Source organism: Pezoporus occidentalis, unplaced genomic scaffold (genome assembly GCF_034315485.1).
Source record: "Pezoporus occidentalis ecotype Australia unplaced genomic scaffold, CSIRO_AGI_Poc_V1 ctg230, whole genome shotgun sequence".
Lineage (NCBI taxonomy): Eukaryota > Metazoa > Chordata > Aves > Psittaciformes > Psittacidae > Pezoporus > Pezoporus occidentalis.
Genome location: NW_026914181.1, coordinates 1 through 18621, shown reverse-complemented (window position 1 = coordinate 18621; position 18621 = coordinate 1). Strand labels below are relative to the sequence as shown.

Here is an 18621-nt window from a genome sequence, read left to right as displayed (position 1 = left end):
GCAAAAACAATTACAATGAACAGTTGCTGAAGTATCTATTAAAAAGCAGTAAAACCTCGACAACATAATTACATCATTCCAAACTTGTCAAATAAGACAGTTACATACAAGATATAAAACCTGAAAGGCATGTCACCATTAGGTCACAATCCAAAAATAAATCCAGGCAGGAGCTGCATAAAATGGTACATTAGGTTTATTTAATCTCACATATGAAAACAAACAAAAATATCTCTGATGCAAAGCACAGAAGCCTGGGTGCCAACTTCTGTTTTTTAGCACACATATCAGTGCTAAACCAATTAAATGTCAAAATCCAAATAGCTTTCTTTTTTTTTTTTCTTTCTCTGTGGTACAGCAGGCCTGAACCGGAAAGAAGATTTCTCTTACATAGAAACAGAAAACACGACTATACGTAACTAACAAGATGCATATTTGTTTTCAACTAATTTAAAATTTTAACTATAGTATCAGCTTGACTCTCTGATACTTAAAAACTAGTTCAACATCTGCTAACTGCATACAGAGCTGTTTGTGACATACTTTTACATACTTTTGCCTTAGATAGTATGACCTAATTATGTAGTTAATGTGAGGAAAAAGCTCACACAATTTCTCCCTAATTACCCAGTTGAAAGAGTGCCCGTTACACATTCACTCCAGAGACCTGAGCTGTTTTAAAACCTGATCTGATCTTTCTTAGTCAAACAGCTTTTAGGAAGCTGCAGCATCAATGGTTACTGCAGCAGTCCCCAGTCTGTAACTCAGGGGGTACAAACTGAAGGCAACATATCCCACAGACAACAGAAATTAAAAAGTCGAACACTGACGCTCTTCTGGTCAGGGTCAGGAGAAGTAACACAGCTGCCCCCAGAGTTATGCATCTGTACAACGCTGTCCCAACATCAGCAACTCACCTTTTACCCCTCACACCTAAATTAGCAGATATTTACTATACATTGACTTTTCTTATAATGATATGGAAGTCTCCAGAAAACAATGGCATCACAGTTTTCTTGAACAAGAGACAGAGAAAAGTTAATGAGCCAGTTCCGGTTCCTTCCTGTTTTCATAAAAGCACTATCAAATCTGTTTGTTGGTAATATTAACTTGCATCAATAAGATACAGGCAAAAGATGATATGGACAAAGACTGGGATACACAATTGTTCACCTGGGAGATCTCAGCATCATCAAGAGCACAAATAAATGTAATTTTTCAGTTCCTGGAGGCAGGTATTAGACTTCATTGACCAAATGAAATCATATGTAGTAATTCATTTATTTAAAGGGGATTTAAAGAGACAACTATCTCTTTTTCCTAGTAACAAAAATAAGATTTGACCTCCACACAATTTGGTTGCCTTAAGCCACTTTTGGAAAAAAGATACAAGCACATCTGGATGCCACACAGTTAAGTGATTCAAAGAAGCACACATACAGGTTATGTAAATGTAACTACCAGACTGATAGCAGAATACTAGTTTTATCAACAGTTGTAGCAAGATGACTAATATAGCCAAGGTTCTGACATTTGCTGTCTACCGAGCTTAATCAAAATTTATTTACTGCTTTTTCAGTTGGTTCTCAAAACAGTGTTTCCCCTTTGAAAAAGCACCTCACAAAACAAACAACGGGGTTTTACAGTGTCAAAATTGCTTATCTGCTGTGGCACTTAAACCATGCCATCAGGTTGTGCCCTATTCACAACATAATACTCCAACTTTTGTTCCTAAACCACTTTCATTTTCTCAAATATGTATAAAACCTACTCTCAAGTTCCAGTATGGTTTAACTTAACACTCAAATCAGGAAGACAGCCCACATACTTGACATTTTCGATGAAGTTCTTTCAACATTGGTATGACATGCCTAGCACAAACAGAGCGCCTATTACAAACATAGTGCCGTGATGAAAAACAGATTGCACTTCCTAGGTCAAACTAAGGAATTTTTAAAAACCCACAGCAAGAAATGCAACTTCGCTACATGTTATCAATAATCATTATCCAAACTTTCTGTGGTTCAAACCTTCTTTTCTGCAAGGAACTTCAATTAAGTGTTTATGAGAAGCAAACTTAAATTATATGGCAATTCTAGTCTTAAAACAACATTTACTTCAAATTCTAATGGGCAGGTAGACAAAGCATAAAAATTGATAGGTTAGTTTTATACTCGGAAGATTGGTAACTAAAAAATTCTCATAGCTTTGGAACAAATGTGAAAAGAAAAAGGAAAAAAACCAAAACAACCAACCAACAAAAAAAAAAAAAAAAAACCAAACAAACCCAACAACCCCAAACCAGAATGCAAAGCATTTTCACACTGCCTTTTTCTGACAAAAAGGTCTAACTGTCGTGCTTCCTAGCATCCATTACTGTAATCTACCCTTTGATCATAAATATACATTGATTACCAGAAGTTCAATAGGAAGAGTATACCATAAAGCATTTTGCAAATCACATACACCAGAGTGAAGGAAACTGTTCTCCAAGTTTGGCTCAGAGATTGAGGATTTTATTTTTCCCTAAAGGTTAAAAATGAAAGCATCTCTGCTAAATAATCAAAATGTAAAGTGAGCAAAGCTAGTTTTCCTAGGAAAATGAGTAATTATTTAAGACAGTATTTTATTCACATTAATCTGTTGTCAGACCTATACACTTCTGACCTCCTTGGTTACTTGTATTATCCACATGGATGTCCACGAATTATGCTGTCTTAAATGTCAGCAGAAAAAGTTAAAGCCTTAAACTACTGCCAAGCAAAAATACAACCATAAAAGACAGAGAGAGCTGTCTTTATTGCATTAAGTTCAATTCACTTTTCACGCTGGGAGACACTAGAGAAATACGTTCTAACTACCAGATGAAGAAAATTCTATGAAAACCTATTAGACAATAACTTGTGGTTGGAAAAATCTAATTAACTAAGCTAGATTCCACTTTTTGAATTAGTCTTCTTATGGTATAAAGAATGTGAATTGTGTCCTATCACATCAGAGGCTTAGTAATGCCATTTCTGGACCTCCCTGAATTCTCAGTGAAGCTGCAATGCTTCAAAAGCAAAGAGAGGCAGGACCTAAGACTTATTCAACCAGATTTTGATCCTATAAACAACTAAGCACACATAACTAGGCTACTTGTGTTTTCCACAGCTACAATTAATCTATTGTATCGTGTTAATTTTCCTTCTTCATCCAGAGACTGTAAGAAAAATAAATAAATTTTTCACACTTCCCCACTTCTATAACCACAGATGTCATCAAGACACAATGTTATCAAATACATACAATGTTAACAAATACATACAAGAACATCCCCTACTTCTGCTAAAATACCCACACAGCACAAGACAAACTTGAAAACTAAAATCACTTCCAGAAAGTATGAAGTCTCTTATTTACCACAGATATAAATTCAATACAGAATCAATTACGCTTAAATTATAGCTAATGAAGGCTACTATTAAGGTTAATGGTTTGCCTTAAGAAGGGTCTAAGTCCGTCAACGTATCCAGCATTTATTTCATTGTTTTATTCCGGTGTACTAACACAGATTAACCAGTTAAAAAAAACATACCTTCCGATGATTTAATGTACTTCAGGTACACATTAACAAATCAATTATATGCATGAGACTGTGCAAAGGAAGTATTTTTCCATAAACCACCCATAAACTTAAACTTTGAAACCTTTTCAGGAAACCTACCATGCTGTTTCTGCTTAGGGTTGTACATCTTCCACCAGCGAAATATGATAAACCCATCTTGAATTCTAACAACAAATTATATAAAAGCAAAGTTAAGAGAGTAATCATCCGAAATTCTACATGCAGCTGCACGACATCTTGCCTTATGCAGTGGAGAGATCTGCAGTTGACCTTATAAGTGTCTATAAATATATAAAGGGGGAGTGTCATCTTGGCAAACAATGATAGGACAAGGGGTAATGGGTGCAGTTCCACTTAAACTTGGAGAGATCTGCAGTTGCAGTAGTACACAAGCAATATTAAAGCATGAAGCATTACAGCATAAATTATAATATTATACAGCTACTGCATTAGCTGAATTTTATATAAATCCCATATCCTTTGTCTTCTCAAGGCTTTCCTTATTCAGCAGTAAGAACCAAAATTACAAACTATTCTTTAGTGTGTGGTTGATGAAACAAATTATTCTGAATTCCAGTAAATAAATGATAAGTCCGGGGCCAAAATGAATCTGCCAGACTTAAGAGCAGAGGCATGCTAGAGTGAAAGACATTAATGATAAAACAGTTCTCCTTTGAACTTGAAAGTGTTTTCTTTTACAAATACTAAGGACAACTAGAATCTTATCCAGTACTCACCTCCAACTGGTAACTCTCAAACAGCAAATGAGCTAAAAAGTATCTAAGAATGTCTAAAACCTGCCATTTTAAAAGTTGGTTTATTTTTAAGATTTATAAATATTGCTCATTTGTAAGACAGTATTTAGACATGCATTATTCAGACATACGGAATTACTATATTTGCTATCGCTTTTTAGAAGAGTGACTCCCTTGGAAATCTGTACCTGATAGACATGTCTTCTGTGATGAAATAGATTTCGCGAACCATTACTTTTCCAGACAGCACAGAGAATGAAAAGGAACCTAGCATGAAAAGAAATGTTTACCAGACATTAGCTTGAAGTTGTTAATGCTTTATTTTCTGAACAGGAAGAATATAGTATTCAATTATGTAAAAGGGGTTTATTTAGGTATCTTGAGTTTTCCCTTTGAAACCACAAGATTTTCAGAGGAGAAGGAAAGTCAGAGATTCAGAACATACAAATCAAAAAGCACAGAGCTCTAAAAGGTGCTAGTTTGGCACCACCCAAGAGTACAACCAACCCCCTGAAACACACTAGTCACACAGGAACCTTCCGGTGACTTGGGAGCTTGTGAAAACAGCTAGGAAAGCTATTTTGAACATTTATGCCATCAAGTCATTGTATGCAAGACCATAATTAGAGAAATGAAGATTCCTGACAAAATAATTTTTCATATTTTAAATGGCTATAAAATTTTCAGTCCAATTATTATGATAAATTGTGTTGGCAGCAGAATCAATAAGCATGAAAAGACCAGCAGGTAATGTAATAGCCTGTATTTTTCCTAATGCTTTTGACTTCACCCACAGAAAGTTAAGCAAACCATGATTTAAATAACAAAACAAAACAAAACAAGAAAAAAACCAAACCACTGATCAACTGAAGCCAAACTGTAAATCGTGGAATTTAATTAATGTTATGCTCTTCTTCCTGATTAAGATTATAAAGAATACCATACATTTGGCCAGCTATGTCCAACAGTCTTTACCTAATAACAATTTCACCGAGAAATTTTCATAAAAGCCTATAGATTAGCTGTAGCAGCCAATAACTATTTCAGTTATACTGCTGTTCAAAAAGCTGGATTTTAAGATGATTTGGACTACAGTTCTCAAATTCCTGAGACATAAGCAAATTATTGCATGGGTCTCTTTGGCAGACAAGTGTGAGATTTTTTTGGGTTTAAGTGTTCACTACAATTATAATCAATATTTGCAGAATAAGTCGTTATTCAGGGAAGCAGACAAAGGAAGGCATGGAAGAATAAATGAAAGAAAATTAAAAGTATGAGCCAAGTAAGGTTGCAGGATACAGCCTTTTGGGACCCAGCATCGGATATTTCTGTAATGTGGGTGAGTGCCCAAGTGATTTGTACTGACCTGTTTTATTAAAAAATGTTTTACAATATTAAAAAAAAAAAAAAAGTTAATGGATTTCGATGAAAATGCTCTAGCCAGTATAAATTCTACACAGTCCCAATATGGATTTAACATGATCGGTTGTTCCAAGAGTTTATTTAGAAAGCAAGGACACTGCCATAACATGGAGTCAAGGCTTAAGACTCTACTGTTCCCCTCTGAGCCTACTCCAGTGATTGCCACCCACTTCAGATGCCATATAATAGGCCACAAAGGTGTGGGGAAGTGCGAAGTTGCACCTCTTAACATTAAATTATGAGCCAAATTCAAAAGTGGACCAAGCAGGTTGCACGGAGGACTGAGGTCAATCTCCTTTCAGGTCCTGACCATTACAATTACAGGGCTTTTAAAAGGGTGTAGTGGAAAACCTACAGATTTTAAGTACACAAAGTACACAGACTAAACAGAAAAAAAGTAAATTCAAAATTACAAAAACCTTTCAAGGGAACTTTAACATAAAATAATAAGAGACTTCAATGAAAAAAGGGGTGTTTTTCTACCTACACCAAGAATCCTGCAATAAAGCAGTGATATTGAACTTTTTTTCTTCTTAAATAAATGGTGATTATTTTCAAACTACTATAACAATGGAATACTTTCATTATACTTTGAGTTTTTAGCAAATTGAAGTATATCAACCCTAACTATTCTATGATTCTATCAAAAGCATCAGATAAACAGCGGCATTACAGCAATTATAACTTACCAATATGGATGTAGCCATGTTTATATAATCTGTTAAGAACCAATGTTAAAATGAGTCCAATGTTCCGGGAATTGTAGTAAGTTAGGTAGATAATCCATCCACAAGACAATATTGTTGCTGTTGAAAGATTAAAATTAATTAAAATAGTTTTTTAAGTATGCTGACCTAGATAAAAGCCTTACCTATTAGGACTATAAAGCACAGCACTGTTCTTCCTAATCTCCAAAAAATTTTAAACTGATGGGAAGTTTTAACGGGTGTTTTCAGAGAGACGGTGTGAGAAGTGCGTGAAAAGATGGGGGAGAAAAAGAATGAAAAATGGGAAGCTCTTACATTCCCCAATATATAAACAAAAAAAAAACCCTGTCCTCTGGAGGACCTGCAAAAGGCACCACATATTGCATTACATCCCTTACCATCCAAGTAGTTAAATTGCATAGATGGAATCATAACATGCGTTATCCCACATGGTCATTTATTTCAAAACGCCCCAAAACACCACAAAAGTGATACTACATTCCTTTTTCACACCATGAACTGTAACTTAAGTTTCTAGTCTTTCATATCTTAGCACAGGAAACATTATCACATCTGAAACCATTTCCTAAGTCACTGTATCCTGAGAAAAATGTACCAGTACTGGGGTTAGCAGCTCAAACATGGAACCTGACAGGAAAAAAGGAAATAGCAATTCAGTGAGAAACATGCTTAAGAAAAAAAAAAAAAAAGTCTGCTAATCCCCAAGCTAATTTTTACTTAAGTTGATTAAGAGCTAGTAACCTATTTCTATCTACAAGGGTTCTCAAAGCTTCCAGAAGGACAAACCCAAAAGGAAAAAGACTGCCAGGGAACAGACTAATTCTAAGTCATTTCACTGATAATTACCATTCTGTTTCATCCACAGCAGAACAGGGAAGAAAGCAAATTTATTTTTTTTTTTTATTTGAGGTATCTCTACCCATTATACCAACTGAACTTTGTAACAGAAGTTTCTCATTTATGCATACACTTAATACTGAAAAACACAGATTTATTGTGCCTTTTATGAGAAACTTGAAGTACAGAAAGATATGTGGGTATGACACCTTCATCTGCACAGAGTTCAGGTTATTCAAAAGCACACAAAAAATCCAAACCCAACCTGTCCTCTGTACTTTGTCTTCTCCGTACAGGAAAATTGATCGAGGGTGGCCAGAATTCAAGTAGCTCAAACACGCTTGGCATGTAAAACAAATCAAATCTGTGTGGGTGATTACACAGGGCATAGAGGGTTAAAGCTACACCCCTGAAAACAAGCTGCTCCTGGCATCCAGTGAAGGCATACTCCAAGGACAGTGTTTACCTCCCCTCACTTTCAGATGAGTAAGCCGCTTACTGCTGGTCCTCTCCCTGGTAGGGAGAAAGGTGGAATGACTCAAAGCATCTCATTCCAGCAATAAAACTTCATTTGCAATTAAAGTTCAACTTCAACACTTAACTTCTAGACACTTAAAGCCAAGAGGGCACCTTCTTGGTAATACATACTGAGAAAAATCAGCAACCTCATGCAGTTTCCAGACACTACAGTCCTAATCCACTGCCCTTACTACTAGTCTCAGCTGTGCCACTAATTGTAACCTTTTATTTTCAATTACTGAATTCAATCTCCACTATTAATGACAGATCCCATAAACTCTATTCATCTCATTATTATATTCTTGATTTTAAAAGCCTCTTCACTGAAACTGTATTTTGGAAAATACATTTGAAAGTTTTACTGTACTGATTTTTAGAACTTATTCTAGAATTGAGCATAAGGTCTTTGCAGAGCATGTTCATTTCTAGAATTCACCACCTCTTTTACTGCGATTGATAACTGATTCAGGAGAAGAAACTACCAACATCTTTTCTGTTCTCTTATAACAGGATGCCATGCAGATGACAGCAAAGGAGGAATGGCTGCCTGAAACTGGGACAGTTAATAAATATGCCTTTAATATGAGTCTTACCTCCCAAATGTTGCAGCACAATTAGTACCGGAAACAGTTCTGCACTTTTTCCTTTCCAAATTCCTTAAATAGCATTACCATACTTCACTCAACAGCTGTATGACAGAACTCCTTTTTCAGTATTCTGTTGCATTAGATACTGCTATGCCAGCATTTAAAGAAACACATTTAAAAGTACACATACACACGAAAAAAAAAACATTTAACCAAAAGATAATAGCTTGTCCTTACCTACTAACAGCCATACAACATTGGAGTCGTGTTCTGTTAGGAAGTCTTCCAACTGCGTGATACTTGGGACAAAACTATCATTTTTCCTTTGATCCATTGCTAAACTGTTTTTGCACCTGCACCTGTAGAACTAAAGAAAACCAAAACCAAAATCAAAATGAGTAACAAGTACAGTACAGTTTGGAGAATACTGAGGATGTACCATGTTAAAAAATTTCTAATGATCTGTTTCATAGAATCATAGAATAGTTAGGGTTGGAAGGGACCTTAAGATCATCTAGTTTCAACCCCCCTGCCATGGGCAGGGACACTTCACACTAAACCATGCCACACAAGGCTCTATCCAGACGGAGCATTCACAACTTCCCTGGGCAATCCAGTCCAGTGCCTCACCACCCATACAGTAAAGAATTTCCTCCTTATATCCAATCTAAACTTCCACTGTTCAAGTTTTAACCCGTTACCCCTTGTCCTATCACTACAGTTCCTAGTGAAGGGTTCCTCTCCAGCATCCCTATAGGCCCCCTTCAGGCTCCACACAGCCTTCTCTTCTCCAGGCTGAACAGCCCCAACTTTCTCAGCCTGTCTTCATACGGGAGTAGCTCCAGTGGCCCTCCTCTGGACTTGTTCCAACAGTTCCATGTCCTTTTTATGTTGAGGACACCAGAACTGCACACAATACTCCAAGTGAGGTCTCACAAGAGCAGTGTAGAGGGGCAGGATCACCGCTGGTCACACTCCTTTTGATGCAGCCCAGGATACGGCTAGCTTTCTGGGCTGCAAGCGCACACACTGCCAGCTCATGTTAATTTTTTCACCAACCAACACCCCCAAGTGGTTCTCCACAGGGCTGCTCTGAATCTCTTCTCTGCCCAACCTGTAGCTGTGCCTGGGATTGCTCCCACCCAGATGTAGGACCTTGCACTTGTCATGGTTAAATTTCATGAGGTTGGCATCAGCCCACCTCACAAGCATGTCAAGGTCCCTCTGGATGGCATTCCTTCCCTCCAGGGTATCAACCAAACCACACAGCTTGGTGTCATTGGCAAACTTGCTGAGGGCGCACTCAATCCCACTGTCCATGTCAGCGACAAAGATGTTAAACAAGACCGGTCCCAACACCGATCCCTGAGGGACACCACTCATTACTGGTCTCCAACTGGACATTGAGCCATTGACTACAACTCTGTGTGTGCGGCCATCCAGCCAGTTCTTTATCCACCGAGTGGTCCATCCATCAAATTGATGTCTCTTCAATTTAGAGACAAGGATGTCGTGTGGGACAGTGTCGAACGCTTTGCACAAGTCCAGGTAGATGACATCAACTGCTCTACCCCATCTGTCAGTTCCATAGCCCCATCATAGAAGGCCACCAAATTGGTCAGGCAGGATTTCCCCTTAGTGAAGCCATGCTGGCTGTCACCAAGCACCTTGTTGTTTTTCATGTGCCTTAGCATGCCTTCCAGGAGAATCTGTTCCAAGATTTTGCCAGGCACAGAGGTGAGACTGACTGGTCTGTAGTTCCCTGGATCACCCATATATCCCTTCTTGAAAATGGGGGTTATATTTCCCTTTTTCCAGTCATCTGGAACTTCACCTGACTGCCATGATTTTTCAAATATGATGGCCAGTGGCTTAGCAACTTCATTTACCAGCTCCTTCAGGACCCGTAGATGGATTTCATTAGGTCCCATGGACTTGTGTACATTCAGTTTCTTAAGATGGTCTCAAACCAAATCCTCTCCTACAGTGGGCCTAGGGTCTTCATTCTCAAAAATATGAATTTACTTGGTTTAATTCCTTCAATAACATCTTTGTGATTCTCAGCTACCCTTTCTTCTATTCTAGAGCTCCAGAAACACTTCCACTCACCTCTGCTGAAACAGAGTTTCCAGGCACATGCCTCCATAAACCAGATTATAGATCAACAGAATGCTGGAATCTGCTCTCTAAATTCAGTACCCTGAATGCCCTGTACAGCATGTAACAGCAAACAAACTTATAGAACTGTTTTATCGTAGCAGCAAGCCAACAGGTAGCTTAACATATAAGTAAAAATTAGTCTGTATTAAGCCTTCCAAGATGCAAAAAAGGTAGTACAAGACAAAAAGAGACTGAACCCCTGCCCAAGGAAAGGCCAAAGTGCACACTTTCAGGAGCTAAGGAAAATTCCCATAACCTCCTAATCCACTGTGTCCATTAATTATTCTGCTTCATGATGGATTTGCATCATCTCATAAAAAGTGACTACATTGTACAGAGAGCAGAAAACCAGTCCTCCTATCTTACACACTTATTGAAACCACCCATAAACTATCTTGCAACTGGGTTATATGAATTAAGTGTGATTAACAGGGAGTAGCTCAACTCAGTAACATCTGCAATTACACAGCAGTCTTTTACTTGCATTAGTCTCATTTGAAGTCCTCTCCCTTGGACCTAATCTGTCAAGCCTTCTCACAGGAAGATAAGCATTAAGTCTGCTCTTTCTTTTTCTTGCTGTCCCTCACCCTAACCTCCTTTTTTTAACCCCTTCAAGCTCCAGGCTGCCTCCCTTCCTGTCAGTATTTTACCCTCAAAAAAAAAAGTAAACTTCATTTCCTTTTTTTTTAATGAAGTCTCCAGTGCTCTCCATCAAGAGCTCGACAACACAGAACAAATTAATGTTGGTAATACCTTAGGTTTTGAGTAGTATAACATCTTTGGAATTGTCAGAGTTCAGAAGTGTTAGCAATTAACCTACCAATTTACCCCTGTAATATCCATACTACCTCTCACTATTATAACTTGAGAAGAAAATATGGAAGAAAAAGTTGACCAAAAAGACACATTTAATGCACTTTTTTCTCACCCCTACATTTCAATAAATCTATTTACAGAAATGTAGGGGGAGCACATTGAGCTAAGAGCCTATGTTTTGAACTAAAATACAAGTACAGTCCCAAGAACAAATCCTAACAATTTGTTCATCACCTCTTCTTCAAGAAGGAATAGGATGGGGAGGAATAAAGATGAAACTAATAAACAGAAACGACCCCAGACATCGCTTCCAGTACTGATGATAAAGAATCTACTAAGTGAGCTCCCTTACAAAGAAGAATAATAGGCATCACACACACACCCTTTAAAAAAGAAGCCCTTGTTTTAGAAGGGGCATTACAATGGCAAATTAAATCACATAATGGCACTAGGATGCACTTTAAGACATTCACAGTATATTAAAAAAAAAAAAACAAACAAAACACTTATCAACTTGCATTATGAAGCAGATTGATGCCTCTGCAGACAGCATCTAAGCTCCTTTAATGCATGAATGACAAGGCAATGCAGAAACCAAACTGACACTTTCAGCATAAAGAAAGAACGAACTTTCTTACCAAGAGACAACAGGGTCACTACTTTGTGATCAAGACCACTGTGGAAGTGCTGCCAGTTAGTGAGGACTGCCTAGCACCTTGCTGAACACCACCACTACTTAACCCCTCAAGAAAGCAACCTGCAGCTTTTTCCCTAAGAAATTATCACCCAATGTTAAGTGATACTGAGACACTACATAAAATATCATTATGCTTTAAACAGGACTGTGGCAAGACAACTCAGAGACTGCAAGTCATGGGATCCACATACTTGGTTACATTAGGACAGTGCTCATCATTTTTTGCCATCACTATCCATAACCGCAAACTGAACATCCTCGGAAATTTTCTGGAATACATTCACTATTTGCATGCAATCAAACTCAGGAATCCCTGCCAATTATCATGTGTCAATACATCATTTTGGACTCCACAGCTGATGTTTTACTACCCTGCCCCACTGATTATTTTTTTTAGTTATGGTACTCTTCACCCTTTATCAAGTCACCTGAGGAAAAGGATGATGGCAATTGAAGTGTAACCACCCAGAGACAGGCAGAAACAACACACGCACTAGATGTGGGCTCTCGGCACATGTCTCAGAGGAAGCGGGTGTTTAATCCACCTAGATTATGAAGTGATTTTGGCTATATAAAGCAGTGTTATAGAAAAGGGATGCATGAGAGACTGTCTATAATGCTCTTGTGTGTTTATATGGCATGGAGGATGGAGGCAGGATCTGGATCATCAGTACTATTAAAAGGAAAAGATATCTTCTCAGGATTGATATTAGCTACTTTCAATAATCAGCATTTCCTCCTGTTGACAGACTGCACCTATCAGCCTTCACCTGCCATGCCCTATAATCTTGTTCCCAAAGACTTAAAACGGTAGATACCTTCCAGCGGCTTGTACTCATCCACTCTCTGTTACATTTTATTCCTGTGGGCAAAATTACTTTCCAATCAGGCAAAACATTAACTGTTGCACTCTCCAGGAACACTGACCCCTAGCTTGGGGAACCTGTAATTTACAATCAAACTGCTACTGTATCCTTCTGAGTAACAGTATACTTTCCAAGTTTAAGGGACTCCTCTTGGAAATACACGACCTAAATCGATGGGAAATAAGAGTCTTGCCAACTGTCGAGGTTTAAGCCCAGCCAGTAACTCAGAACCACGCAGCGGCTCAGTCACTCCCTTGCTTCCTTCTCCCCCTTCTCCCAGAGGGATGGGGAGGAGAATTGAAAGAATGTAACTCCCACGGGTTGAGATAAGAACAGCTCAGTAACTGCGGTATAATACAAAACCACTACTGCTACCACCAGTAATAACGACAAGGGGAAAGAATACAATTGCTCACCCCTCACCAACCAATACCCAGCGTGACCCAAGCAGCAGTCTAGCTCTTCTGGGTAACTCCCCCCCAGTTTATATACTGGGCATGACATGCTGTGGTATGGAATACCCCTTTGGCTAGTTTGGGTCAGGTGTCCTGTCTCTGCTTCCTCCCAGCTTCCCCTCCTCCCTGGCAGAGCATGAGACTAAGAAATTCCTTGATCAAAGTAAACATTACTTAGCAACAACTAAAAGCACTGGTGTTATCAGTGTTGTTCCCAGGCTGAAAGTCAAAAACACAGCACTGCACCAGCTACTAAGAAGGAGAAAAATGACTGCTACTGCTGAACCCAGGACACCAACCCTGCTAGTACAAAAACAGCATCGAAGAGGAAGAGAAACCCAGAACTTGATGTTTATGTCTCTGTGCTTATTTATAGCATTTTCTCAAGGTCTGCACCGTTTTGTGATGATGAATCCAATTAATATGATAGAATATATTCTAAAGCCATGTCAAGTATTTTGGTTTGTTTGCCTTACCCCTACATTTTATTTTATTTTTTTTTAAGCACATCTTTACTATTCAGTATGTCACTTGTGACTCTCATTTACCACATACCATGTTAATACATGCAAAACTATTAGCTATCTCCTGGGAAGAACACAGAAAATGAGGATGATCTGTGGCACTGAAGTGACAGAATCACAATACTGTATTTATCTTCACAGCAGTCCTTTAAGGCATTATGTAGTCTTCTTTCTGCCAATGAGATAATCAGAAGCCAAATCCTTTATTTATGATGCCCAATTGAAATAGTTGGGGCTTGGTTTTCAGGTTGTGCAAGTTTAGAGCATTTTGTGTTTTCAAAGCAGACAGCAGACTGGCTTGAAGATGTGAGAGTTTGATATTGGTGTAGATTTGCTCCTCTTAGTCAGAAAGGCCTTCACACTCAACAGACTTTTAGAAAAATGAATTTAATTGCTTGTGTCACACATGAATCCAGCTTTCTCAATGCCAAAAAAGAAATACAAGGGAGGTTACAATCCTAGTGATGCATTTCATTTACAGTCTGCTTCAAACTCAACACAAATATTCTAACCCTAAAAAGCCAAACATTCAAAAGCAGCTGCTTCAAATCTTTATAAACACATTACAATCACATCAAATAGGTAAACTAGGTTTAACCTCACACTGACAAATTAACACCTTAACAGAGAATGAACCTCTGCTTGAACAAAGCCATTAAAAATTTACAAGGTGCATGCATATATAGAAGAGTTGACAGGAAAAAAGAAAAACACAAGCCTGGTCACCAGAGTCCAGTTCCTTGGCAGTGACAGCCGCAGCCTAGGGAGAAACAACCCAGGTCTGTCCTGTACCTATAGCTGAGAATAAAGGCAACAGAAAATTTATTCGGTCCCCAGGAGAATCAGGGTAATGCGAGTCTCGAGATGCATAAGAAAAGGAAAAATAAACACGTTTCTTCTTCTGACATCCTTTGTAACACTCTCTTCCTATCACATCTTGTAGAAACATCTGAATAAAACTGGTATCCAAAGGTGGGAAGAAACCTAGCATTTCACGTTACTGAGAAGAATCACTTTTATACAGTTATGGATGTTACTAATCCCCTTAGTAGTAGAATTCATGGGGAGATTAAACCAGGAGTTTAAATTTGTCAGACATATTCCTCAGATCTTTAGCACTTACCAAATACACAGTAATTAATGTTATTAGTGGTTAATTACCGTTATGAGGATATTCAACTCCTAACTTCAACAGCAATCACAAGACAGCAGTCTCGATTACACCTACCAGGACACACTAAACAACTGGAAATAAATCCCCCTAGTCTACAATAAATGAGTATAGGTAATATGCCTGGATGCTTCACATCTCCACTGAGGGAGCCGTACCCTCAGCAGTTGCTTAGAAAAAAAGGAAAGAAATGGCATTTCTGCATCCTACTCATTCCATTACTTTTTTTTCAAAGAGTCTCCAGCAGCAGCTGCTACGAAATCAGAGCTTTAGATAATTAAATGATATTAGAAAGGAGTCTCACAGATGTAAACATGACTCAACCGAAATTTCAGCATCCAGGCACCCATTATGCATGTTTTGCAAAACCAAAAGCTGCCAACATTGCTGTCTTTTGCAAAACACTCAAGCTCTGTCCAAAGACTTCAAACCCATCCCAGCACAGCTTTGGAAGCTCAGCTACTTTTTAATCAACAAGCAAGGGAATGGAGAAAGTAAAAAAGGAAAGTTGTTCTCAAAAAGCACATGTACACAAATAATAAGCTAAGTGGTAGAGACCTGCACAGCAATTCTTGTAGCAGTTCTTTTTCTAATGAAAGAACTAAGATTCAGGCCTGTTCTCTTCCCCCTCTGCTAGTGTTGGAAGTAACAACAGCAGTACATTTTAAACAGAGTAAACTACTGTTTTAATTATACTAATAAAATCTTGGTATAACCTCCAGTGGAAACAGCTGAACTAAACATATCACAGAAGAATCACACCTTGTTAAACCAGTGCATGGAAAGCCTTAGTTAAACATCATCTGCACTACAGTAGCTTATGTTAGTAAATAATATGTTTACTTTAATTAAATCAAAACTAAAGTGTATTCAAAGGAAGCGTAAGATAAAAGGCAAAAATGATTTTACAGTAGCCTGCCTGATAAGATTTTACCTAATAGAGGGGAAAAAAAAGAAAACAAACAAACAAACAAAAAAAAAATCAAAAAACCACAAAACCCCAGAGAACCATCTCAAATAAAAATATATATATATATATATATAAAACACCCTTCTGAGAGCAGTGAGAAAAAAACAGAATAAAAATCTAGTACCTACTGATTCAGTGTTCAAAACAGCAGAAAGGATATTTTGTTTGTTTGCTTATTTATAGTATAACAGGACATGAGTTTTAATACAGAAGAAATCTAAGACAAGCTCCTGCTATGGCAACCAATATATGGTACTTTTTGCATCATTCTCAACTGCTAGCCTGGGAATACCTAACTGGCTTTTTCTTTTCTATTTTGGGTTTGTTTTTTGGTTGGGTTTGTTATGGGGAGGAGGGAGAGGTTGTGGTGGGTTTTTTTAATAAAAATGTGCGGTTTAACCTTGCCTCCCAGACTTGTTCAGGGGAGAAGGCTGCTTCGCTGCTCACATTGACACTTTTTGATGCTGCAGAAGAAAAAAAGAACAACCCTTCCGCCAAGGGAAAAAAAAAAAAAACAAAAAAACAAAACCACCATCACCCCACAAAAAAAAACACACAACGGAAGATAAAAGCTCATAACAGTAGAAATAAATTAGAGCTTTACTTATGCACACTCCTCCATTTATATTAAAAAAAAATTACATTTTTCACCCCCCCCTTCCATTTTTGTACTCTGCACTATTCTATTAATTTGAGTCTTCTACACCTTACATACTTCCTCTCAACTTTTCTGACACATCATAACCTCCACAATTTGAGGAAAGGGGAAAATATGCCATCAATCAAACTAAAAAAGTATTGTGGCTGGATATACCATCACCCTTAACTGAACTACATGTAGATCTTCATTAGCATCTGTCTCAGCCTGCAGTCAACACAAAGATTTTGGCATAGCAACAAGTGCTAAAAGAAGTTATATAAAATAAGAAATTCTTAGGAGAAGGCAGTATATCTCAACACCACTACAAACACCCTATAACTCTGCTAAAGAAAAGCAGTAAAGTCTTGCCTATTTCACACAGGATAAAATTATGCAAAACGACAATTACCAAAGAGCAGCTGATGCACGTTTCACATGCCAAGGTTTTCTAACAGCATAGCCAAAAGGGGAGACTTAATTCATCATGCCACACATAAGGAGAGCTCTCCCTGGAGAAGTCCCGGATGTGCAACTAGAGACGATTCACCATGAGCAAAATCTACTCATGCATTAACCTGTTCACAAGCAGGTTAACTGTGCAAATTCCAGGCATGATTGTAAGTAAACATCCCTGAACATCCACTGAGCGCCAACTGCCTAATCTGACCTTAAACACTGTTTTATCACCAATTGTTTCAATAGCCTTCTAACATACTTCCACAAACAAGAGGAGTACTCCCTCCTACACTCCAGTTTTGATTCTCAGTTACTAAAATTTCAGGCCACATTGCACTTTGCAATGAGCACATGAAAATTGGAAAAAACCCTGTACCACCACTATAAATAAAAGCTAGAAAAGTAGAAGTAACTAAATTACACAACAGAAGCAACATAACAACAACTGTGGTCTTCTTAACATTAAACCTGATAAAATTATCCGTTGCATTAAGCTACCAACTCTGGCAGTTCTCACAGTTTGGTGAGTGTGGAGGCGTGTCTTAAAATGTGAAACAAATGCAGACACAGTTCATGACTGGGATACTGGCTGTACACTAATAAACTTTGTAACACACCTCCACCTTATCAACATGCTACAGCATGTTATACTAATACACTACATCAGGTTTTTTATTGACAATGCGAACTGCAAGCAGATTGTCATTTCAGCTTTACCCACATCAAGAAGCAGGTTAAATCTGTGTTAAATCAGCTTGTGGCTGTGTTAAACCCTCCAGGGACGGCAGCCGCCGGCAGAGATCGGCTTCCACCGGCCAGGGAAAGGGAGAGCGAAACTTTCCTTAAGGGCTAAACAAAACTGGAAGCACCTGAACTCCCCTCCTCTGGCTTTACATGCTTTGTGCACGTCTTTAACCTATTTTATAGTCAAAGTGGCAAAAAAAATCGGACCCCCTAGGGCCGGAGGGACTTCCCTTCGCACCGCCTTCACGGAGGGCGGACGGGACGGCGGAGGAAGCGGGGCACGGCGGCCCCAGTGACACAACACCCTGCTGGGCGGACCAGGCTGCACTGGAAGGCGGGCTCCAGCTGCATACCACCAGGTACACCGGAGGCGCGGCGCAGCGCAGCCCACGGGCCCCTCGGAGGCCCCAACGCGCTGCGACTCCCCCCGGGGTGGCTAACTCCTCTCAGAGCTGCCACGAGCAAGGGCGGCCGGGCGGCTTTTCCCTCATGAATAAGGCGGCGCGGCCTGACAGGCCCGGGAACAGCGGCGGGGCCGACCCCTCCGCACCAGCCCCCGTCCCGCCCACAGCGGCCCCACACGGCGCCCAGCCTGGTGGGAACAGAAAGACAGTCCTGCCCCGCCCGCCGCTGGCAACCCCCACCGCGCCCCCGCACTTACGCCATC

The 18621-nt window shown here is 39.0% G+C and overlaps 1 protein-coding gene across 17 annotated transcripts in view; it reads right to left on the bottom strand.

The window, feature by feature from the left end:
- BLTP1 (bridge-like lipid transfer protein family member 1) overlaps positions 1-18113 on the bottom strand; it is a 117148-nt gene extending 99035 nt beyond the window's left edge. For 9 of the 17 annotated variants that reach the window (XM_062621624.1, XM_062621625.1, XM_062621626.1 and 6 more), the window contains exons 1-5: positions 17932-18110; positions 8693-8822; positions 6474-6590; positions 4551-4629; positions 3707-3771 (exon numbers count right to left, since the gene is read on the bottom strand). In XM_062621624.1, coding sequence (XP_062477608.1) covers positions 3707-3771; positions 4551-4629; positions 6474-6590; positions 8693-8789 — 358 coding nt within the window. In that variant the 5' untranslated portion in view covers positions 8790-8822; positions 17932-18110. Of the gene's footprint in view, positions 1-3706; positions 3772-4550; positions 4630-6473; positions 6591-8461; positions 8557-8692; positions 8823-17931 lie in introns of those variants that run through there. The other 8 variants (XM_062621629.1, XM_062621636.1, XM_062621639.1 and 5 more) reach the window with 4 other exon arrangements.
- Positions 18114-18621: the final 508 nt, after the last annotated feature.